The 25,147-nt window shown below is 45.1% G+C and overlaps 1 protein-coding gene across 1 annotated transcript in view; it reads right to left on the bottom strand.

Moving 5' to 3' along the window:
* Nucleotides 1–25,147, bottom strand: part of CACTIN (cactin, spliceosome C complex subunit) — an 83,496-nt gene that overhangs the window by 49,114 nt on the left and 9,235 nt on the right. Inside the window, exons 2-3 of the mRNA XM_069964541.1 lie at nt 19,971–20,397; nt 8,898–8,993 (exon numbers count right to left, since the gene is read on the bottom strand). Of these exons, the coding sequence (XP_069820642.1) occupies nt 8,898–8,993; nt 19,971–20,397 (523 nt within the window). The remainder of the gene's footprint in view (nt 1–8,897; nt 8,994–19,970; nt 20,398–25,147) is intronic.

Raw genomic sequence — 25,147 nt, 5'->3', positions numbered from 1 at the left:
ATCCCTTCCAGAGTCCCCCAAATAAAAACAAATCTCCCTCTACTGTCAGACCGATGCCCCTTGATTTCAAGATCAACCTTCTTATGCACCATAACCGTCACCCCGGAGGAATATGAGGAGCCAAATGAGTGTAGTGCCATTGAGGTCCATCCCTTAGAAATACTCTGTACGGATTCGCAGGTAAGGTGAGTCTCAAGAAGGCATACTATCGCCGGTAGATAGTTGTTAATCCGATGAAATATGCTATACCTTTGAGGCGGTCACCTAATCCGCGTATATTCCATGTGATAACCCTAACCATCTGAGATCATTCACGCATAAGAAAAGCATAACGGTAGGCAGATAGACAAAAAAAGAGAGAAAAAAAAAAAAAGAAGAAAAAAAAAAAAAAAAAAAAAAAAAAAGATCCCTAACCTCCCCCCCGGCTGATCCCCTCCCGGATCCCACACCCCTTTTAACCCTTGCCAACATACCAAGGATTCCTACTACTGCACCCTCCTTCCCCCCTGCTGCTGCCACCCCCCCCCCCCCAACTCAAAGCTAGTCGTTTCAGGCCTGTAATGTATACACAGAAAAAATAACAGAGGAGCAGATTCTCCTCATAGACCTTCCCTTTCCAACCAGTCAGAAGCAGCTTGTGAATCGCTGAAAAACATAACACTATTATTGTACATGATTCTAAGCTTAGCCGGGAACAGCAAGGAGAACTTTATCTCCGCCTGATGTAACCGTTTTTTAACCCCTGCAAAGCTTGCCCTTTGAGTTTGCGTAGCTCTGGAGAAGTCCGGGAAAACCGCCACCTTATTGCCGTTATATTGTAAATCTCCCAGATTCCTCGTCTTCTTCAGAATCACGTCTCTATCCCCTGAGCACAGAATTTTTGCTATTAATGTACGTGGGAGGGCACCAGGAGGTGGGGCTCTTGCAGGGACCCTGTGTGCTCGCTCTATCCCAAACAACGGGGACAGCTCAGCCTCCCCTACCGTTTCTTTTATCCATTTTTGTAGAAACTCTGTGGCATTGTTCCCCTCCGCCCCTTCTGGGAATCCCACTATCCTGAGATTACATCTTCGTGACCTGTCCTCTAGTTCTTGCAATTTGGTCCTGACCTCTAGATTGTCTTTCCTCAGACCTTCTAATTCCCTATGTGAGTGTTTCAGGGCTTGATCAATAGTGGGCATTTCTTTTTCTATTCCCATTACGCTATCCTTAACTTTATTCAGGTCATCTTTAATTAGTGTAATATCCGACAAGACCTGGGATAATTGAGAAGATAGCCCTGAAATAGCCCTAACACAGTTCTGTACTTCAGCCAGTATCTCTCCTAGTTCTGGTTGAGGGGCTGTTCCTCCAACTTCTCCCTCCCCTTCAGCACCCATATCTGCCAGTGCTGAGAACCTAGACCCGGGAGTACCCGGATTGGAAACAAGGGGGAGTCTATCTTTAGTACCAGACCTTTTCCCTGCCGGAGGGGTCTTTAAATATTTATCCAGCCTGGTGCCCTCCACCTTATCTTTTGGGGAACCTTTAGGAACCCCTTTATTAGCTGGTTTTGGTGGCATAGTTAAGGTGACCCAGTTGCAATATCCCCACTAATAGTTATGCACACACATGTAACAAAGCAGTTGTAAAAAAAAAAAAAAAAAAAAAAAAAAAGGGGGGGGAATTCAGCTACTTAATATGCTCATCAAGCCCGATGGAAACCAGTCCAATATCCTTAACTATGATATGCACATATAATAGGACAGATGTTACTTCTGTATATAAAGGTGAACACCAAGGATTAGTTATATAATATGCCCATCAAATGCAAATGAAGTTTAATGTGGATAAATGTAAGGTTATGCACTTGGGCCATAGAAATAATAAGTACAGTTATGTGCTAAATAATAAAACACTGGGTAAAACTACTTCCGAAAAGGACCTGGGGGTATTGGTGGACAGTAAACTCAACTTTAGTGATCAGTGCCAGGCAGCAGCTGCCAAGGCTAATAAAATAATGGGATGCATCAAAAGAGGTATAGATGCTAAAGATGAGAACATAGTTTTGCCTCTTTATAAATCACTGGTCAGACCACACATGGAATACGGTGCACAGTTTTGGGCACTGGTATATAAGGAGGACACAGCTGAACTGGAGTGGGTGCAGAGGAGGGCAACAAAGGTCATTAAGCGAATGGGTGGGCTACAGTACCAGGACAGGTTATCAAGCTTGGGGTTATTTACGCTACAAAAAAGACGTCTTAGGGGCGATCTGATCACAATGTACAAATATATGAATGGACAGTACAGAGATCTTTGTAGTGATCTTTTTACTCCTAGGTCTGTAATCATAACTAGGGGGCATCCTCTACGTCTAGAGGAAAGAAGATTTTATCAGCAGCATCGACGCGGGTTCTTTACTGTACGAGCGGTAAGACTGTGGAACTCTCTGCCACATGATGTTGTCATGGCCGATTCATTAAATAAGTTCAAGGGAGGCCTGGTATACAGGATCCCCTCAACTATACACTACAGGTATACAGGATCCCTCAACTATACACTACAGGTATACAGCCCCCCACCCCCACACTATACACTACAAGTATACAGGACAGATGTTTGAAGTTTAGTTTATTTCTAATGTGCCTAAGCTACAATTTCCATAAACAGTGCAGAACTGTCGGGTATATAAGGGCATATAGGGCTACTGGGGATTTCCCCTTAAACAAGAACATAGATTGGCCTCCTGGGCACCTTAGAATAAATCTAATTAACACACTGACACCCTATACCCAGGCAGCGCCGGGTACATTTTCTAGTTTATATTTATAAAATGGGAAAAGGGGGTGATTAGGACTTTTATTAGGGAAAGGGATTTTTTTTATTATAAAAAAAAACATTTTTACTTTATTTTTTACTTTAATTAGAAGTTCCCCTGGGGACTTCTATATACACAGCATTGATCTCTCATGGGGCGGGGGGGGGGGGGGGATTGGGGTCTGTCCCACTAGACACCAGACACATCAGGAGAACAGCATTTAAATGCAGTTGTCAGGTTTGACAGCTGCATTTAAATGCTTAATTAGTCGGCACAGCAGCGGGACCCGCGTCGGCTAATGGAGGCACTCCACGGCTGCAGATAACAGCGGGACACCTCTGGACCCCTCTCTGAACTTCCCTTGTGCCACCATGACGTACCAGGTACGTCATGGGAGGCAAAGGGGTTAAGGAAAGGGAAGAGCATGACATAACACACACACACACTACATTGGGGCTCGTGTGGGTGCTGTGTTTTTAAGAAAGTAGCTGTGTTCTGATCTTGAACAACCCCTGATCGCAGAGCCCCGATGGTAGCCATGGTTTACTGGCTACAGAAGCCGTCGGGGATCGGGAGGGAAGGCTGGGCGCGCCCCCCCCCCCACACCCCTCCCCTGCCGCTGTTACAAGATCGTAACAGCAGCAGGGAACAGAGATACGGACATCAGCTTATGGGATCATTATGATTCCATAAGCTGATGTCCAAACACGACCTGAGCATTGAGGAATCAATGACTCCAGGTAGTGAAAGGGTTAAGCAGCCTGGAGACAGCGGGTGCCAACTGAAGAGGATATCTGACATTTTAAATGTATGTCAAATGTAGAGAATGGGTAAATGGGCCTTTAAATAGTAAACGTCACATCATTTAACTTAGCACCATTTCATGGGACAACACTGAATATGAGATACTGTGATACAATAAAAAAAGTGTACAGCTTGTATAAGTGTAAGGCAGTTCACGTAACATTAGGACAATGAGGCAGGCAGGATTTCCACCTTTTTTGCTCAGTGTAAACATGCCCTAAATTCTGTGTGTCCTCAAAGTAACTCACAACAAATAATATCTAAGGTTACAAACACTTGCCGGATCTGCAGCGAGTCTCCTTGCTGCGTTTTTGCAGCGAGACTCACTGCAGATCCCGGCCCTATACTTTCAATAGCAGAGAAACTCGCAGCAGGGATGTACATCCCTGCTGCGATTTTGTCTGCAGCCCGCCCCATTAACCCCCCGGCCGCCGGACATACATTACCGGGTCCCCGTTCCTGCTTCGGGGCTCCCGGTGTCTTCACGGCCCGCCCGGCCAATCAGTGCGCTGCGGCGGGGCAGCGCACTGATTGGCCAGGCGGAACGTGCCGGGAGCCGCTGAAGCAAGCAGGAGCCGGGATCAGGTAATGTATATCGGCCGCACGATCGCCCCCAGCCCCGAAGCCCCTGGCCGCACGATCGCCCCCAGCCCCGCAGCCCCCGGCCGCACGATCGCCCCCAGCCGCACGATCGCCTGCAGCCCTGCAGCCCCCGACCGCACGATCGCCCCCAGCATCGCAGCCCCCGGCCGCACGATCGCCCCCAGCGGGCGATCATGCGGCCGGGGGCTGCAGGCGATCGTGCGGCCGGGGGCTGGGGGCGATCGTGCGGCCAGGGGCTGCGGGGCTTGGGTCGATCGTGCGACCGGGGGCGATCGTGCGGCCGGGGGCGATCGGGGCTGCAGGGGGGCGGGCAGGATATACATTACCTGATCCCGGGTCCTGCTTGCTTCAGCGGCTCCCGGCAAGTTCCGTCCGGCCAATCAGTGCGCTGCCCCGCCGCAGCGCACTGATTGGTCGGGCGGGCCGTGAAGACACCGGGAGCCCCGAAGCAAGCAGAACGGGGACCGGGTAATGTATAATGTCCGGCGGCCGGGGGGTTAATGGGGCGGGCTGCAGACAAAATCACAGCAGGGATGTACATCCCTGCTGCGAGTTTCTCTGCTATTGTAAGTATAGGGCCGGGATCTGCAGCGAGTCTCCCTGCAAAAACGCAGCAAGGAGACTCGCTGCAGATCCGGCAAGTGTGTTTGTAACCTTAGGGTATGTTCACACGTACCGTATCCGCAGCGGATTTTCTGCTGCGGATGCGCAGCAGATTTCATCTGAATAACTGAACACAGTATGAAATCTGCACCATCAAATCTGCTGCGGATCTGCAGATAATCTGCTGCGGATCCTGTACGTGTGAACGCACCCTAAGGCTATGTTCACACTACGTACGTTTCCGGGCGCGTACGGCCGGACATGTGCGGCTGAAACTACGTCCGTGGGAAAAATAGACATGCGGCCGGATGCGTACGAACCGCGAACATACGCCCGTAGTACAGTTATGCTTCCCAGGTCATTTACTTGGAAATCTTCGCCCAGCCCAATAAAACACACAGAACCTTTTGGATCGAAAAATAAAAGTTCAATTTTGCTGAAATAAGTACTTTGTACGGGACCGCATGGAAATCCACGGCCGTGAGTTGGAACATTTCCGTCCTCAAACAATGGTCTTGTTCATTTTTCACGGCGCCGTATACGATCCGGTCGTAAGTTCATACGTAGTGTGTATTGTGCTGCCGTATATTGTATACTTTCAAGCGAACGCATCAACCTCAAAACTACGTGCGTATATTCGCGGTTCGCTCTATGGACGGAAATATACGTAGTGTGAACATAGCCTAAGGGTGCGTTTACACATACAGGATCTGCAGCAGGTTTGATGGCGCAAATTTGAATCCGCAGCAGATTTGATGGCCCAGAGTTACTTTGCATTGAATCTGCAACTTCAAATCTGCGCAATCAAATCAGCTGCAGATCCTGTACGTGTGAAAGCACCCTGAGGGTGCATTCACATGTACAGGATCCACAGCAGATTTGATGGTGCGGATTTTATTTGCTTTGAATCTGCAACTTCAAGTCTGCACCATCAAATCTGCTGCAGATCTGCAGCGGGTCCTGTATGTGTAAATGCACCCTAAACCCCTTGCAACAAAAGAGTACACCCCTAAGTAAAAATGGCCAAATTTTGCCCAGTGTCAATACATTGTGTGGCCACCAATATTTTACAGCACGGCTTTAACTTACTTTCACTAGAGCTTCGCAGGTTACCACTGGAATCCTCTTCCACTTAAAGGAGAAGTCTGGCAAAAATGTTTATTAAAGTATTGTATTGCCCCCCAAAAGTTATACAAATCACCAATATACACTTATTATGGGAAGTGCTTAAAAACTGCTTTTTTTCCTGCACTTACTACTGCATCAAGGCTTCACTTCCTGGATAAAATGGTGATGTCACGACCCAACTCCCAGAGCTGTGCTGGCTAAGGCTGCTGGAGAGGATGATGGCAGGGGGACACAGGGCACTGGAGGGACATTGAGAATCAATCTGCCATCATCCTCTCCAGCAGCCACAGCCCGCACAGCTCTGGGAGTCGGGTCGTGACATCACCATGTTATCCAGGAAGTGAAACCTTGATGCAGTGGTAAGTGCAGGGGAAAAAAAAGCACTTTATAAGCATTTCCCGTGACAATACTTAAATAAAAATTTTCGCCGGACTTCTCCTTTAAGGTCCTATTCCAGAGGCCGAGCAGGGTCCGATCAACGATGTAAATGAGCGCCGATCTGCTAGATTGGCGCTCGTTTACTGGGCCTATTCCACAGCCGATGTCCTTGCAGCCCTTGTTTCATACATTACCTGTCCAGGCGCAGGTCTTCTCCTTCTCCCGGTCCTGCGCGGCAGCATCAGCTTCGGAGCGGCTTGACAGAGCGCTCAGGCAATCACTGGCCGCGGCAGTCCTGGGAGAAGGAGAAGATCTGCAGCCTGGACAGGTAATGTATGATGTTTGTGAAATAGTCTGTTGCCTACCGGGCCCGCTATTCCCTGTAGCGATGCGCGAGAGGCGACTGATTATTTTAGGTTTGAACCTAAATGAACGATCAGCCGATGACACGATCCTCAGCTGATCATTCTCTATTCAACGGAGCGATAATCGTCCGAATCGGGCCAATTATCGCTCCGTGGAATAGGCCCCTTACTCATTATATCATCATGTAGCAAGGTGCATGTTAGCAACCTTGCACTCCCTCCTCCGTTTGTTTAAGGGAGGCCCCCACAGATGCGCAATAAGGTTTGAGCACCTTTAGCTCTTAAAAGTGTGATTAGGGTCAGCATTGTGTTGGAATACGGCCCTTCGTCCCAGCTTCCAAAGGGCGACGACCATGATCTGCTTCAGTATGTCACAGTACATGTTGGCATTAATAGTCTCCTCAATGAACTGTAGCTCCCAACGACAAGTAGCACTGATGTAGCCCCAAACCATGACACTCCCATGACCGGGCTTGGCTGTAGGCAAGACACACTTGTCTTTGTACTACTCACCTGGTTGACACCACACACTTGACACCATCTGAATTAAATAAGTTTATCTTTCTCATCAGGCCACATAACATGGTTCCAGTAATCCATGTCCTTATTCCACTTGTCTTGAGCAGGCTTTCTTGTGCATCAACTTTAGAAAAGGATTTTTTCTCAAACAGTCATGCAGACCAATTTGATGCAGTGTGCGGCATACAGTCTGAGCACTGATGGGTTGACCCCCACCCCTTTAATCTCTGAAGAAATGCTGACAGCCCTCACAGCACAATAGAAGCATACATCTATTTTGAAAAGACAACCTCTGGTTATGAAGCATGTACTCTCTCAACCTCTTTGGTCGACTGTTTTGAGTTGAATCTGTTTTGTTAAACCTCTGTATTGTTATGGCTTCCAAGCTGCAGCCCGCTATAGACTAGGCCAGGGATGTCAAACTCAGGCCCTCCAGCTGTTGCAAAACTACAAATCCCATCATGCCTGGACAGCCAAAGCTATAGCTTTGGCTGTCCAGTCATGATGGGAATTGTAGTTTTAAAACAGCTGGAGGGCCTGAGTTTGACACGTCTGGCCTTGGCCAGCTTTATGAGAAAGTCTTCTTATGGTCCTTTTACACGGAATGATTTATAGTTCGAATTTGCACGATAACGATCGAATTCGAACGATAATCGTACGTTTAAAAGCAGGGAACGATCAAACGACAAGCGATAAATCGTTCATTTTGATCTTTCAACATGTTCTCAAATCATCGTTGATCGTTTGAGATAGGCTTAAACGATCGCATAGCGAATTTTCCGTACGATGTTTTGTTCTGTCTAAACGCTGATAGTTATAAAAAAAACATTGTTCATTCAAAATCGTTAATCGTGCGATTGGGCGAATTATCGCTCCGTGTAAAAGTACCATTAGGTTTTTTTTTTTTTTTTTCTAAAACCTCAAAGAGTTCTTCTTTGCCACGTTGAACTTCCAGTGACCAGAGTGAGAGTGATAACAAAGTTAACACACCTGCTCCTTATTCAAACCTAACACCAAAAGAGTCACATGACACTGCAGAGGGAAAATGTGTAACAAGGCCGCTTTTGCCATTTTTGTGTTCGTTTTTGGTTCCAGGGGTTTAGACATTATTGGCTGTGTGCCGGATTATTTTGAGGGCACACCAAATTTACACAGGCTGTACAATGACTACTTTACATTGTATTTACCCCTTTAGGACTGGCCTCAAGGACCAAAGCCCATTTTTGCTGTTATAGCTTTGTGATGCTTTAACTCAGGGGTAGGGAACCTTGGCTCTCCAACTGTTCCAAAACTACAACTCCCATCATGCCTGGACAGCCAAAGATAAAGCTTGAGATACTAAATATCTCTACATTTTATTTTTAACTTTATTTTACTGTCCCACCATTGGGACTTCACTATCTGATTGCAAGATGACAGACACCTTACAGAGGGAGAATTCTAGTGCCAACCTGTTCAGTCCAGAGCACTAAGTCCTGGCATAGCAGTGGAAAGGAAGTCCAGGTATAAGTACTACTGGCAAACTGGCAAGCTCTAATACTACCCCCTGATATAGCGAGAATGAGAAATAGCTGAACAACATGAAGGGAACTCTCAATCTCAATAAAAGCAATAAGAACCCCAAAATCATGGAGGGTAATGTAACAAAAAGAACAAGTATAATTAAAAAGATTTTTTTGAAATATGTTAAACCTCACCTTTTGTAGCTCTAACCGATTATCTTCTTGTATTTGTTTGTTCCGATCTTTCAAATCTTTTTCATTAAAATGTCCAATTCCTTTCTTCTCCAGAGCCTATAAAAAAACTATTTCTATGAGACAAAACTATACACTTTATATATGACATTTAAATAAAAAAAACTAATACATTTAAAAAGGGGCATTTCAGAGCAATAAAAAAAAAAATTGAAAAAGGATCTGGGGGTGCCATTAAAAAAAAAAAAAAAAAAAAAAAACCTAAAAAAAAAACCTGTCCCTTTCCTTCACAGCTCCTGGTCTCCGTTGCTTCTGTTTTCCTGCTATGTGTCCTCCCTACCACAAATGTTGCTCAACCAGTCACTGGCTGCATTAATGAACCAGCTTGGCCAGCCAGTAGATTTTTAACATGTTATTGAGCCAGAATAGCCCTTTAAATGTAAACTAGAAGTAATTAGAAATAAATTTGGAGTTATCTAGCTCAGTGTTTCTCAATCTTGATACGAAGCAGGCTGAGGGGTACATGTATGCATACACTATATTTTAATCTATGTACAAATGGGCGGTACCCAGGGCTATGAGTCGGAGCTAGTTTTGGCTGGAGTTGGGGGAAAAAAAACATGTACCAGCTTGTAGACTCCAGCTTTTAATAAAGTAAAAAAAAAAAAAAAAAAAAAAAAAAAAAACTATAAAAAAGTTTGATTCTTGACTTCATCTGAATTTTATAACTGTTGCTAAATATATGTTATATCAATCTAAGGCCCATCTATTATATATATATATATATATATATATATATATATATATATATATATATATATATATATATATATATATATATATATATATAATACAGATGTAGCCATCCTTACCATGATCGCGTTGACGCATCAGCCCGACACAGTAACGTTTCCCCGTCAAAGATACCTTAACGCGTGAAGAGATTTTACATGTAATTCTTACATTTCACCACCAGGTGGCGCATGGATCAATGTAAAATTACACAGTGCAGATTTTCAGCTTTTCTACTGGGTTTCTGTAGCCAAAGCAGAAAGTCTCCCTGAGTTGGCGGCAATTTCAAATTGTTTTCTATAGTGACAGAACACAGTTTAGGCATTCCCAGCATTATGATCACCTATGAAGCAGGTGTCACCTGCAGTCCTATACAACACCACAGATAACACAGTGATTTCTCTCTGAGTACAGATAATGTAGTAGATGTCACCTGCAGTCCTATGTAACAGCAGAGATAACTAGAATATGTGACTAGAATGAATGAAGCTGATAGCCCCTTTACCCCCTGTGCTGTGTGTGTCAATCAGCATGGGGCACAGGGTGCACTTTACTGAGGGATGGGATACTGGGAGCAGGTGAGGGGCACAGCATGCACATAGAGGGGGAAGGGGGGAGCAGAGGGAAAATAACCTGAACTGTAGCCCCACCACATCTAGTGCTCTATGATGCCTCCCCCAGTACTGTATATAAACGGCACCCAGCACTTCCGAGACCCTCCCCCCCCCCATTGCATAACCCTGCTTCCTCCCCATGTGCAGACCCTTCCCCCTCCCTCCAGTACTGTATAAAAGCTGTACCTGGTCCCTTAGAGATTAGACAGCCCCCTCCCCCAGTGCCTGAAATCATGTAAAAAAAAAAGTTAGTGAATATTTGTAGAGAAAAATAAAGGTGTTTGTGTGTTGGGTACAGATCTCCCCATATTCAGGTGATTGTTGCAATTTCCTACTTCTGTAAGGATCACCTGATGGGTAAAACTGTTCTGAAAGAAAAGAAACACCTTAATTTTTCTCCAAAAGTATTGTCCTGTCATCCCACAGAGCCTTTCCCTAACATTGTGTCATAGACTGCAGGAAAAGAAGCAGCCATTTCCTACTTACACATCACTATCCCCTCCTCTGCGATGCTTGCCTTCTTCTCTCCGCGATGTGATGCCGTTCTTCCTCAAGGACATTCACTTCACTGCTCAGTAACTCTTAATTGATTCATTGATACTTTTCTTAACCACATAGTAAACACCAATTTATTGTGCTAATTGATAATGATGAGTGACAGTTAGGCTACAGACACAATAATAAATATGTTGCTGCTGGAGGGAGCCCTGCCATAGTGGGCTACACTGACAGGGCAGCTATAACATTGTATGTTTGTAGCCCAGCTGTCACTCATCATAAACAATTAGCACAATAAATTAGTGTGTAATATGTGGTTAGGAAAAGAATGAATGAATCAATTAAGAGTTACTGAGCAGTGAATGAGAGAGAGAGAGAGAGAGAGAGAGAGAGAGAGCGCAGAGGAGGATACATAGGAGAAGGAGATCGCAGAGGAGGGGATAGCACTGTGTAAGTAGGAAATGGCTGCATCTTTTCCTTCAGTCTATGACACAATGTTAGGGAAAGGCTAATTGTTAATGTGGGATGACAGGACAATACTTTTGGAGAAAAATTAAGGTGTTTTTTCTTTGCGAACACATTTACTCATCAGGTGATCCTAACAGAAGTTGCATATTGCAATAAGCACCTGAATATGGGGAAATCTGTGCAAAAAACACCTTTCTTTTTCTTCAAAAATATTCACGGACTTTTTCACATGATTTCAGGCACTGGGGGAGGGGGCTGTCTAATCTCTAAGGGACCAGGTACAGCTTTTATACAGTACTGGAGGGAGGGGGAAGGGTCTGCACATGGGGAGGAAGCAGGGTTATACAATGGGGGGGTCTCGGAAGTGCTGGGTGCCGTTTATATACAGTACTGGGGGAGGCATCATAGAGCACTAGATGTGGTGGGGCTACAGTTCAGGTTATTTGCCCTCTGCTCCCCCCTTCCCCCTCTATATGCATGCTGTGCCCTCACCTGCTCCCAGTATCCCCTCCCTCAGTAAAGTGCACCCTGTGCCCCATGCTGATCGACACACACAGCACAGGGGGTAAAGGGACTGCAGGTCTGCTACATGGCAGACCTTCCCCTGCCTCTGCAGTAGTTGACAGCTGCTCTCCATGCCTCTGTGCTGCACCTTACCAGACTGAGCTGCATGTGTAGCCGCACGGGCAGGGACAGATCAGTCTTCTCCACAGAGCTGAGTTGAGTCCCAGCCCTGTACACTCTGCACCCCAGGACTCAGCACTGTGCGGGCTCCTGTAAGAGGGGATCAGTTGAGCCAGTGGGAGCCCCTCTACCTGTATCCTGGACCAGTGCTGGAGAAAGGACATCAATCACTGCTGAGAGGAGGGGTGTGGGGGATGTTTGCATAGTGTGTACAGCCCAGGCTCTGTTCACCCTTGTCCCACCATTGCTCTGTGTGCTGTGTGTGTCGATCAGCATGGGGCACAGGGTGCACTTTACTGAGGGATGGGATACTGGGAGCAGGTGAGGGCACAGCATGCACATAGAGGGGGAGAGGGGAGCAGAGGGCAAATAACCTGAACTGCAGCCCCACCACATCCAGTGCTCTATAATGCCTCCCCCAGTACTGTATATAAACGGCACCCAGCACTTCCGAGACCCCCCATTGTATAACCCTGCTTCCTCCCCATGTGCAGACCCTTCCCCCTCCCTCCAGTACTGTATAAAAGCTGTACCTGGTCCCTTAGAGATTAGACAGCCCCCTCCCCCAGTGCCTGAAATCATGTGAAAAAGTCAGTGAATATTTTTGGAGAAAAAGAAAGGTGTTTTTTGCACAGATTTCCCCATATTCAGGTGCTTATTGCAATATGCAACTTCTGTAAGGATCACATGATGAGTAAATGTGTTCGCAAAGAAAAAACACCTTAATTTTTCTCCAAAAGTATTGTCCTGTCATCCCACATTAACAATTAGCCTTTCCCTAACATTGTGTCATAGACTGAAGGAAAAGATGCAGCCATTTCCTACTTACACAGTGCTATCCCCTCCTCTGCGATCTCCTTCTCCTATGTATCCTCCTCTGCACTCTCTATCTCATTCACTGCTCAGTAACTCTTAATTGATTAATTCATACTTTTCCTAACCACATATTACACACCAATTTATTGTGCTAATTGTTTATGAGTGACAGCTGGGCTACAAACATACAATGTTTTAGCTGCCCTGTCAGTGTAGCCCACTATGGCAGGGCAGCTGTAAGATTACAGACTGAACTCCATTGTAATACAATGGGACAGAGAGTAGAGGTAAGGGCTCTGCCTCCCATGGTGAGGGCCGTGAGATCGAGTCCCTCCAGCAGCAACATGTTTATTACTGTGTCTGTAGCCTAACTGTCACTCATCATTATCAATTACCACAATAAATTGGTGTTTACTATGTGGTTAAGAAAAGTATCAATGAATCAATTAAGAGTTACTGAGCAGTGAAGTGAATGTCATAGAGGAAGAACGGCATCACATCGCGGAGAGAAGAAGGCAAGCATCGCAGAGGAGGGGATAGTGATGTGTGAGTAGGAAATGACGGCTTCTTTTCCTGCAGTCTATGACACAATGTTAGGGAAAGGCTCTGTGGGATGACAGGACAATACTTTTAGAGAAAAATTAAGGTGTTTTTTTCTTTCAGAACAGATTTACCCATCAGGTGATCCTTACAGAAGTAGCAAATTGCAACCATCACCTGAATATGGGGAGATCTGTACCCAACACACAAACACCTTTATTTTTCTCTACAAATATTCACTAACTTTTTTTTTACATGATTTCAGGCACTGGGGGAGGGGGCTGTCTAATCTCTAAGGGATCAGGTACAGCTTTTATACAGTACTGGAGGGAGGGGGAAGGGTCTGCACATGGGGAGGAAGCAGGGTTATATAATGGGGGGTCTCGGAAGTGCTGGGTGCCGTTTATATACAGTACTGGGGGAGGCATCATAGAGCACTAGATGTGGTGGGGCTACAGTTCAGGTTATTTGCCCTCTGCTTCCCCCTTCCCCCTCTATGTGCATGCTGTGCCCCTTACCTGCTCCCAGTATCCCCTCCCTCAGTAAAGTGCACCCTTTGCCCCATGCTGACTGGCATTCTCACAACACAGGGGGTAAAGGGGCTATCATCTCACATAGGGCTGCAGGTGACAGCTACTACATTATATATACTCAGAGATATCACTGTGTTATCTGTGGTGATACATAGGACTGCAGTTGACATCTACTACATTATCTGTGCTTAGAAATATCACTGTGTTATCTGTGGTGATACATAGGACTGCAGTTGACATCTACTACATTATCTGTGCTTAGAAATATCACTGTGTTATCTGTGGTGTTACATAGGACTGCAGGTGACATCTACTACATTATCTGTACTCAGAGATATCTGCCATGATCTGCTGGCCATCCTCTCTCTCCACTAGATACCAAAAACGATCATGAGTTTGGCGCATATTAATTTCCCTTACTGTAATGACAGAACCCAGTAGGTTCTGGCATTGCAATAAGGGCCTTATAATATGATTCTAATAAATTACAGAACCAGGTTCTGTCATTACAGTACAGATTTAAATATGGGTTACAGTTTAGGAGAGTTTATGGCATTTGCAGTAGAGAGAGAGGACACAGCCGCAGATAGCACCAGAGCTGAACTCCTATAGTAAATGATTTCAACTGTAGTACTGCCACCTACTGGCCAAGTCTGGAACTACACCAAAGAACTTTCCTTGCCATCACCCTGACGCATTAAATCAGAAAATTAACGCGTCAGGGATCATGTTAAAGGTGGCTACATCTGTACATTTAGTTAAAAAGGTATTTCCCCATAATGAACCACTGGCCCTATTAGAAAGGAGCGGTAAGGGAAAAGTTGGTCGTCTCTATTTGGCAGTTTGTTTCTGAGCTGGAAGAGTCCATTGTGTGCTGTTCTCTTCCTGGATGTGTGCATGACTGTATATGAGCAGCAGTGTAATATGAAGATATCCTGTGTAATAAGGATAGGAAAGAGAAGCAGCCCTAAGTAGTGTAGCAGTAAACAGAAGATTTGTGAGAATGAGTGCGGGTGGTGGGATCATAATAATAATTAAAAAAAAAAAGTCCTATTTACCGATACCCATGCCCCTGCAATGATTCAGGAGCACAGACACTGACAGAAAGCTGATAAATCCGGGCCTATGGCTTACCCCTGTATATCACAGGTATCTGGCATTGTTAGCAATGTTTTGTTGTGTATGGTGAATACTTAAGGCCCTTTTCCACGAAGCGATTATTGGCCGTATTCGTCCGATAATTGTACCGAGGAATAGGAAACTGATTAGCTGATCGTTGAAGTTGTTTGTCTTTCAACATGTCTTTCAACGTCTTCAACGACTTACATAGCAGCGATCTGCTGCCGTCGCTTCGTGGAATAAGAGCGTCGGCAGCAGACCGCTGCTATATGCTATGGGCTGCCCGGACGATCAGCGGTCACCCGGGCAGCCCCGCCCCTCCTGCACTCCCCCTCTGGCTGCTGTTGCGTGTAATAGCAGCGGCAGCAAGCGGTGAACAAGGAGCAAAAGAGCGACGACAGTGCTCCTTTGCTTCTCACTGTCGGCCCGTGTAATAGGGCCTTAATTCACTCAGAAGTCGCCGCAGAATCATGTAGGACATTAGGAATCTGCTGAGCCAGATCTACTTTACAGCAGTGTGACAAATAACTCCTCTGATTGGTCATTTATGAAGGAGCCAGGGTCAGGGCCTGGGGCTTACCGACTCCACAGCCTAGGCAGCACCTGCACACTCAGGAACAGGAGAGCACAAGCAGGTCCCCTGCTCCACCAATGAAGTAAGCAGCTCCACCCATGTGTAAGTAAAAACGAGGGGAAGGGCAGTTGTTTGGGAGGCAGAGTCACTTGTGTAGGGGCAGGGTAACTTATGCCCAGGAGGCAGGGTCCCTTGTGGTAGACTCTTTCCTAAATGATATTTGACTGGGGGGGATGATCTGTTTCATACAGTACTGCAACCCCATCCATATGACATTCAGGGCCTAAGCAAGGCTTGGTGCCCATACATTACCTGGGAAAAGCAATCTCTGGCGGCACAGTGTACAGTATTGTTGAGTGCGGCAGCCGCCAGACAGAGCAGTATTTTTTTACATTATCTAGTCGACACAGGCGCATAGATCCGGTGAGCTGACATCCAGTTCTTTAGGTTTATCCATAGATCAGAGTGCCAACAATCCATCTGTGCCAGTTTTGTGGTGTGCTTATAGGGCCGCTCTATGCACTGTTGGCCCAGTACACAGATATCACCTCCCTTGGGTGACACAGCCATACTTGATTCTGAAGGCGCATCACAGAGTGGAGGGGATATCGGTGTACTGGGGGTAGGGATGCACGATGCACCGAAATATTGATACTATACAGACAAGAAGAGAAAATAGCGCTGCACCTCACACCTATGGCTGATACTAATGCTTCTCAGCTACATTTAAAAACCAACTCCAGGATGTTGGTATATAATTTGATTAAACCATATTGCCCCATGTACCAGGGTGCAGGTCTTCTGGCTCACATGGGTCCCTACACTAACTCACCACCGTGTCAGTCAGCGACCGCCATCCCCGCAAGGCGTGCAAAAATAGGGAAGGGAGGCCATAGAACGGCCCTGCAACCCCACTGTCACAGGACCGATAACCAGAGGCCCTCGTAAATCCCAGCAGGCACCGCCGGCGGAGAAGGCTGTCACTAAACAACACGTGTGAACAACGTCTAAAACACTCACCACACTCCAGCAAGTAGAATTGGAAGGATAGGAGGTACAAGTCATGTGTGCACAGGTGTCTCCTGCTACTTTTTAAAATAGGCTTAGCAGCATTAGTATCAGCCATAGGTGTGATGTGCAGCCGCTTCTCTATCTCCATGTCGGATTTTGTGTTTTTCTCCCCTTTCTGGGCAGCTGGCACTCCCCTTTAAAAGATCCATGTGACCTAAGTCAGCAGAGCATATACCTGTGCTCACAAGACAGTACCTCCATGTTTTTCCCATTCTGTCTGCAGCAGTTTTTGGTGAGTGTAATACCATATCCATACTTGGGTTGTTTGGGGGCAGCCTTCCTCGCCGGTGGTGCTGGCTGGGACTTTTTGGGGGGGCACTTTGGGTCTGGTCCTGTGACATGGGGGTTGCAGGGCCACTTCATGGCCTTCCTTCCCTGCATGTGCATGCTTTGCGGGGGTGGCGGTCACTGACCGCCATGGTGTTGAGTTAGCGTAGGGACCCGTGTGAACCAGGAGACCTGCACGTTGGTACACGGGGCGATATGGCTTGATCAATTCATATTCCAACATCCTGAAGTTGTTTTTTTTAAATAGGCTTAGCAGCATTAGTATCAGCCATAGGTGTGATGTGCAGCCACTCCTCTATCTCCATGTCGGATGAAATATCGATACTACTATCGATATTTAGAGCAAAAAAATATGGTTCGTACCAGGATTTCCTGGTATCGATACTTTGTTAAGCTGCCTAATAACGCAGCTTAACAATAGAGTATAGTGCAGAGAACACGGCTGGCAGCTAGCTGAGCGCCAGCTATATTCTCTGTGTGCTGACCCCTGCCCCTGCTGACCCCATAGTGATGCCATGTGACTGTTGCAGAACACTATGTCCTTTATATAGTGATTATCAATCCCTGTACAGCACTATAGAATATGCTGATATTCTATAGTGCTGTACAGGGATTGATCATCACTCACAGCGATCCCCCTGGAGTTCACATGTGTGTGACCATATTAGGCTATGCGCACACATCCTGGCTGTGAATCTGTCAGATGCAATTAAGGTGCATAGAAAGATGCTTCAATGGGCCGAATGTGGTCAGCTAATTATTGGTTCATTTCCCATATGTACACGTGTTCAAGTCAAACATGTACACGTGTGGAAAACCACCTGAAAATAGTCACTACCCCCAGCATACCCTGATAGCTGAAATATTACACAACTACTACACAACTACAACCCTCAGCATAGCCTGATAGCTGAAGTGTTATTGCCCAAACTATAAAATGATCACAGTAAACAAGGTAAGCGCTAAAATAGCCAAGAACAACATAGCTGATTTTTGGTCACATCACAACCCCCCAAAAAATTCATTAAAAAAAAAAGTGATCAAACGGTCACCTATATACAAACGTGATACCGAATAACACTGCAGATCACATTTCAAAAAATTATCTCGCACACCACAGTCATCGAGTATCGAAATAAAAAATCAAGTATTGGTATCGAACTCAAAATACTGGTATTGTGACATCACTAACTGGGGGTACGCTGGGCAGCCTCCAGTGCATAGAGCAGCCCTATTTGCATATATGTCACAAAACCAGCCACATCCGGATCTATGCGTCGGTGCCAACTAGGTCATGTAAACAAAAAAGTTAAGTAGCAAAGACATGCCAAAAGTTATTTGGAGTGACAATGCCTATTTAAAATTATGCATGGCCGAGGTTTTATTCCATTTAAAGGGGTTATCCAGCGCTACAAAAACATGGCCACTTTCCCCCTACTGATGTTTCCAGTTCGGGTGGGGTTTTAAAACTCAGTTCCATTGAAGTAAATGGAGCTTAATTGCAAACCGCACCTGAACTGGAGGGGGAAAAGTGGCCATGTTTTGTAGCGCTGGATAACCCCTTTAAGGCTGTCCAAAAGAACATTTCACAGACCGCTAAGGAACCAATTTACTTCCATGGTTCAAATTTTATCAGCTAGTTATTCAACTGATTTTCCACACTTTTGAGTTTTCACTCAAAAGATTAGCACACCGCACTTTTGAGTAAAAACTTGTATCCGTAAAAATAAATTATTTAAACATAGTCACTATCCAACTACCTTTGGGCCTTAGAATTGAATGGGGGCTGAGTCTGTGTGATGTTGGTCACTGGCAGAAAAGCATTTATGTTTAGGCTATGTTCACACAACATATTTTTTGTATTTCTACGGCCGTTGTTAATACGAAAAAATACGTTGGCTTGCTGTCTATGGGATCCTGGCTGGAGCGTATACACATGGTACATGCTCTGGCCGGGATTCCTAGCGGCGCCGCAAACAACTGACATGTCACTGAATAGCGGCCACAGAAAGCTCTGTCAGTGCACACTGTGAAATGAGCGGCCGCTAGCTTCGTAGTGTGCTGTAGGGAGTTCTGATGCGGGCACGCATGGATGCGCCCGCATCAGATCACAGCGGCAGGATAGATCATCTGGCCGGTACTTTAGTACCAGCCGGGATGATCTTTGCAGAGACCGGCCATTTACAGCATGTGAATATAGCCTTATATTGCATTATCTGTTTACTACAAGTAGATCAGTATTTATTTATGCACTATGGTGTTATAATAACATAAAAAAAATATAATAATGATTTATAATTTTTTTAATATAAAAAATGCTATAAGGCTCAGTGCACACAGAGCAAGAGCGTCGGAATTCCGCCAGCCTCCGTGTCACAATGACACTCTATGGGAGGCTCGTGTGGCTCTTCTCTCCACTCACATGTTCATTCTTCAGTGCTGAGATATGCAGCACACGAGCCTCCCATAGTGTGTCATTATGACACGGAGGCTGGTGGCATTCCACGGCGGACAATTCTGCCGCTCTTGCTTTGTGTGCACGGGGCCTAATTCAGAAGTATGCAAATATACAAAAAGCACCACAATTTCTGTATCAATATATAGCTGGATCCAAGACACCAGATTTTCAATTCACACTTTTTTGAAGTACAGAGAACAATATTTCAACAGCCACAGGCCATTAATAATATTTGTGGCTAAAAACACTGTCTGTACGTGAATAAAGTATTTGTATTAGGATTAGAGATGAGCGAACCGGGTTCGGGTTCGAGTCCATTCGAACCCGAACGATCGGCATTTGATTAGCGGTGGCTGCTGAACTTGGATAAAGCTCTAAGGTTGTCTGGAAAACATGGATAAAGCCAATGACTATATCCATGTTTTCCACATAGCCTTAGGGCTTTATTCAAGTGCAGCTAATCAAATGCCGATCGTTCGGGTTCGGATAGACTCGAACCCAAACCCGGTTCGCTCATCTCTTCGATATGTTATTAACATAATTTAGCTTTGTTGGGGGTACTCATTGAAAGCATCCCGTTGCTAGGGGCTGCTTGAAAAGGTTCAGAAACATTGATCTAACCTTACTCCAGATGAAGGTGCCTAGTAGATTATTATCTCCAAATGGGTTGTCTGTATTAGTGTATCCCATATACTCCTCTCCCCAACCCATCTTCTCTCGCTTCTTTCGCTCTTTGGCTTCTTTCTTGGCTAAACGTCTCGCTCTTTTTTCCTCTGGAGTTTCCATTGCTTTCATAATCTCTTTTTTTTTCTTTTTCTCCTCCTTTAGTTTTAAACATTCCTGCAGAGTCAAGCCTGCATTAAATAAATCACTTGGGCTCTGAGATCTGGCTGGAGATGAAGAGGAGATAGAGGACACTGAGCACTTTGACCTTGATTTTCGCTGTGTTTTTTGTGTTTTGCTCCTCTCATCCTCTGAGGAAGACATGTTGCTTTTATGTTTTTCAATGTTCCTCTTTCCAGCTTTCCTCCTTTCACGAGAAATAGACCTTTAAACAAAAACAAAAATAACAAAAAAAAGTTCATATATATAACACTGCAAATGCATAGCAATCATATTATAGCTGGTAATAGGAGTTAAAAAAAAATTAAAAAAATATATATATATATTATTTTTTTTTTTTTTTCTGTTTGCTAAATAAACAGAACATTTTTCTCCTTGTAGCGTCAGATACTATTTTAATGACGATTGAGACAACAACTATATTGCTTCCCAGTGTAACAGTGCTCCCCCTGTGCTCTCATGTAGTAGACAAGCCCCCTTTGTGCCCCATATAAGTAGTTCTTCCAAAAATGTGCTACTCTGTGCCCCATATAGTATAGGAGATCTTCTTTGTGCCTCCATCTAGGTAGGGTGTAGTAGTGGAGATATGGAAGACTAGTTCTGGTACCAGAAACTGACGAAAAATAAAAGTATCTGTTAAGACATCTGATGCAGAAAATATAAAAATGCAGTGTGTAAGAATAAAAATAAATAGATAAAAAAAATGACGACCAGGTGATAAGCAAAAAATTAATAAAGAAGAAAAAGAGAGAGAAAAAACATTAAATACAAGAATGCACATATGATAAAATTGTGAGTGAGTCCATAGAGATTATCTAATTCATCTAACTTAATAATTACTGATGCCATGGTGTTGGAACAGTGATGTCTAGATAGTTCACGGCAGCGACATGTAGATAATACTCAGCAGCGGTATGTAGATAATCCTCAGCAGCAGTTTGCAGATATGTTCCTTCAATTATAATTGCAGTATATTCAATACAAATTGGTTAACAGTTTATAAGATTAATGGTAAGTTCATAGGGTGAATTTGTTTATAAGCGCAAGTGATAGATGAATTATGTGAGAGCTAATTTATGTTTCAGCTCACTGGCTGTGTAACTTCTTAGTAGGCAAGCCGTATTGAGCCGTAGTTAGTCGTTTTGTATCATGTAGTGATATTTTGTAACACTGCTTGATTGGTAATCAACAGTAAATGTATCACTTAAGAGTCCGGTGTCAGAGACACCTCTCACCCGTCTGATGCTGTAGACTGGTCTGTTCGGGGAATCCCTCCTGTGGAGTGGTCTTCCTTCAGGCTGTCAAACGGCTGCTGCGTTGTCTGACGTTCAATAAATAGCGTTGATGTCCTGCGCTTGCGCAGAGTGGATTATTGACCGCGGGACCTCGTGGAATTTTTGGCGCCAATTTTCAAATCATGCTGCTTATTCGTAGTAAATTTTTAGATGAATGGATATGATCAAATGCACAAATATAGTTCTTATGATAGTATAAAAGGATGGCTGGACACGTTTCGATTCTCTCTTGGCATCTTTATCAACAGCAAAAAAGGTAATGGTTCTATGGGGAAAAAATATTGCGTATTTATGCAAACAGCATCTGGCCTGATTGGTCCTTCCTTGAGTGGGGTCGGGCTTGCTGAAAAATGTGGAATGGATTGTTTTTATCTGTGTTTATAATTACCTATATATCCTATAACAAATCAGAGTTGGCTAAAACAAATAGTGGCTAGGACAGGTATGGATTAAAACAAGTGTAGTAGTATATCTTTCATACATAATAAAATAGCATAATAAAATATAACATATCCATACATTTTATATAATATTTGTCTTAAATCATGAAGAAAATAACCCTAAAAAGGTGATAAATAGTAGGTTAGTGGTAAAATATTTATAGATATAGCATGCATAAAAATCATGAAATGTATAGAGTGTGTATAATGAAATATAAAGAGAGCACAATTTATTGAGCCTTTTATGTATTCATAAACTTGTAAATATAAATGTGTAAATGGAAGAGTTAATAAAAAGAGTTTGTATTTTTATAAAACCTTGAAGGAAGAGATATCGTGATTGGCTGGATGTTAATAGAAGAATGGATGGGCCCCTAGGAACCAACCGCAGGGTCAGTCACCGCGCTGATAGACAGCCTGGCAGGTGACGGGCCGTGGAAAAGGGCCCCAGAGGCCTGGAAATGAATCAGATGAAACCAAAGATCTCTAGTTCCTCATTTAGACCCTTTGGAGCTACTGTGTCAAAGTCGTAGATAAATCTAGATTCAGCTCTAGACATGGCTGTAATATAGTCGCCCCCTCTCCAGCTTGGCTTTACTGTCTGTAGTGCAGAAAACTGGATACCTGAAGTGTCAAAATTGTGATGTTGTTAAAAATGAGAGGATAGAGGACGTTTATCGTTGCATTTTTGTATGTTGTAAAAATGCTCATGAAAACGAGTCTTAAGATGTCTTTTTGTTCGTCCAATATTTTGCTTAGAGCATGGGCATTGTATCATGAATATGACACCTTTGGTTTGGCAGGTCAGCAGTTTTCTTATATTCCATGTATAGTCATTAGAAGTGGAGGACACTTTGGATGTCTTTTTTGGGAATTTTGTGTGCTTGCAACAAGAGCACATCCCGCATCTATAAAAGCCCTGAGTGGATAGCCAAGACTAGGTTGGTTGTTTTTGTGAAGGATTTTTGATGGTAGGAGCTACTTTCAATCCCAGATTGGGGGCTTTGGAGAATACAATTGGTGGCTTCTGAGGTAGTAGGGGTGCTAATGCTTTGTCCTGGCAGAGGATAGGCCAGTTCTTTTGTATAATCTTTTCAATTTTTCTGTAGTGTGGGTTATATGGTAGAATGATTTAAGGTGTGTTTTCTGTAGAGAGAGATTGTGGGGTAGGTTCTTTTTCTGTGAAATATGTTGATCTTTCGGTGTTCTTGATTTTGGTGTATGAATTAAGTATAGTGTTGTCTGGAAATGTTTTAGCTTTAAATTGTATGGTAAGTAGTGCTGCTTCCTTACAGAACGTATCCTCTGATGTACAATTACGCTTTAAACGTCTAAACTGGCTAGAAGGGATGTTCAAAAGCCATCTTGGCAGGTGGCAGCTGGAGAATAGGATGTACCTGTCCTTTGCCGTGGGTTTTGTATATGTGTGGCAGGTCAACTTGTTCTGTACTGAAATGGTAAGATCAAGAAAGTCTATATGTTGGTTGCTAATATATGGAGTGAATTTAAGATTGAAACAGTTGTTGTTAAGTGAGGATATGAAATCGGTTAATTCTATGTCAAAGCCTTTCCGGTTAATTCTATGTCAGAGCCTTTCCAGATTAGTATAACGTCATCAATATATCGTTCCCAACATAATAGTTGTGTATTGAGGTGATGTGTGATGGTGGAAGTAGGGCTGGGCGGTATACCGTGAAAATACCGATACCGTCTCTGGCGTTGGTTAACCGACCTCAACATTGCCAGGACGGTATGTGCGGTATTTTCACGCTTTCCCCGCCTGAGCCGTGAGCAGTGAATTAGTGTGCTCTCTGTGCAGGGAGGCCGACATGACAGAGCGCGACCCCCGACCCCGTGTGCCGTCTGTGCAGGGATGCCCATACTTCAGAGCCCGGCATGACAGCGCGCCTCCCCCCCCCATCTCCGTGCGCGGCATGACAGAGCGCACCCCCTCCTGCCCGACAGAGCGCGTCATGCTTCCCCACGCTGCCTGTCCCATCAGAGCGCGCTATGCCCTTCTCCATGCACCCGTCCCGGCCTGTCCAATCAGAGCCCCTCCCCACCCAGCACCTGTCCCATCAGAGCGCGGAGAGCGGGAGTAGCCCAAGGGAGAGAACCTGTAGAAGATGGTACTGCGATCTAGAGCTGTCACTACCCCGCAGGAAGGAAGCAGCTGCCAGCCCCTGCAGATCCTCTTCTCCTTGTATGTGCCCAGTGCCCAGGTGCTGGAGCTGCTGTTTGCCCTCAGCCTGTCCCTGGTGTCTGCAGGAGCTGTAAGTGCCCAAATACTGCGCTGTGCCCCTATACTGTGCATATACTGCGCTGTGCCCCTATACTGTGCATATACTGTGCTGTGCCCCTATACTGTGCATATACTGCGCTGTGCCCCTATACTGTGCTGTGCCCCTATACTGTGCATATACTGCGCTGTGCCCCTATACTGTGCGCCGTGCCCCAATACTGTGCATATACTGTGTGCTGTGCCCCTATACTGTGCATATACTGTGCTGTGCCCCTATACTGTGCATATACTGCGCTGTGCCCCTATACTGTGCTGAGCCCCTATACTGTGCATATACTGCGCTGTGCCCCTATACTGTGCCCAAATACTGTGCTGTGCCCCTATACTGTGCATATACTGCGCTGTGCCCCTATACTGTGCATATACTGCACTGTGCCCCTATACTGTGCCCAAATACTGTGCTGTGCCCCTATACTGTGCCCAAATACTTTGCTGTGCCCCTATACTGTGCATATACTGTGCGCCGTGCCCCAATACTGTGCATATACTGCGCTGTGCCCCTATACTGTGCATATACTGTGCTGTGCCCCTATATTGTGCATATACTGCGCTGTGCCCCTATACTGTGCTGTACCCCTATACTGTGCATATACTGCGCTGTGCCCCTATACTGTGCATATACTGCGCTGTGCCCCTATACTGTGCCCAAATACTGTGCTGTGCCCCTATACTGTGCATATACTGCGCTGTGCCCCTATACTGTGCATATACTGTGCGCCGTGCCCCTATACTGTGCATATACTGTGCGCTGTGCCCCAATACTGTGCATATACTGTGCTGTGCCCCTATACTGTGCATATACTGCGCTGTGCCCCTATACTGTGCTGTGCCCCTATACTGTGCATATACTGCGCTGTGCCCCTATACTGTGCCCAAATACTGTGCTGTGCCCCAATACTGTGCATATACTGTGCGCCG

Source organism: Dendropsophus ebraccatus, chromosome 3, assembly GCF_027789765.1.
Source record: "Dendropsophus ebraccatus isolate aDenEbr1 chromosome 3, aDenEbr1.pat, whole genome shotgun sequence".
Lineage (NCBI taxonomy): Eukaryota > Metazoa > Chordata > Amphibia > Anura > Hylidae > Dendropsophus > Dendropsophus ebraccatus.
Note: the sequence above shows the minus strand (reverse complement) of the source record. Positions and strands in the feature narration are given on the sequence as shown.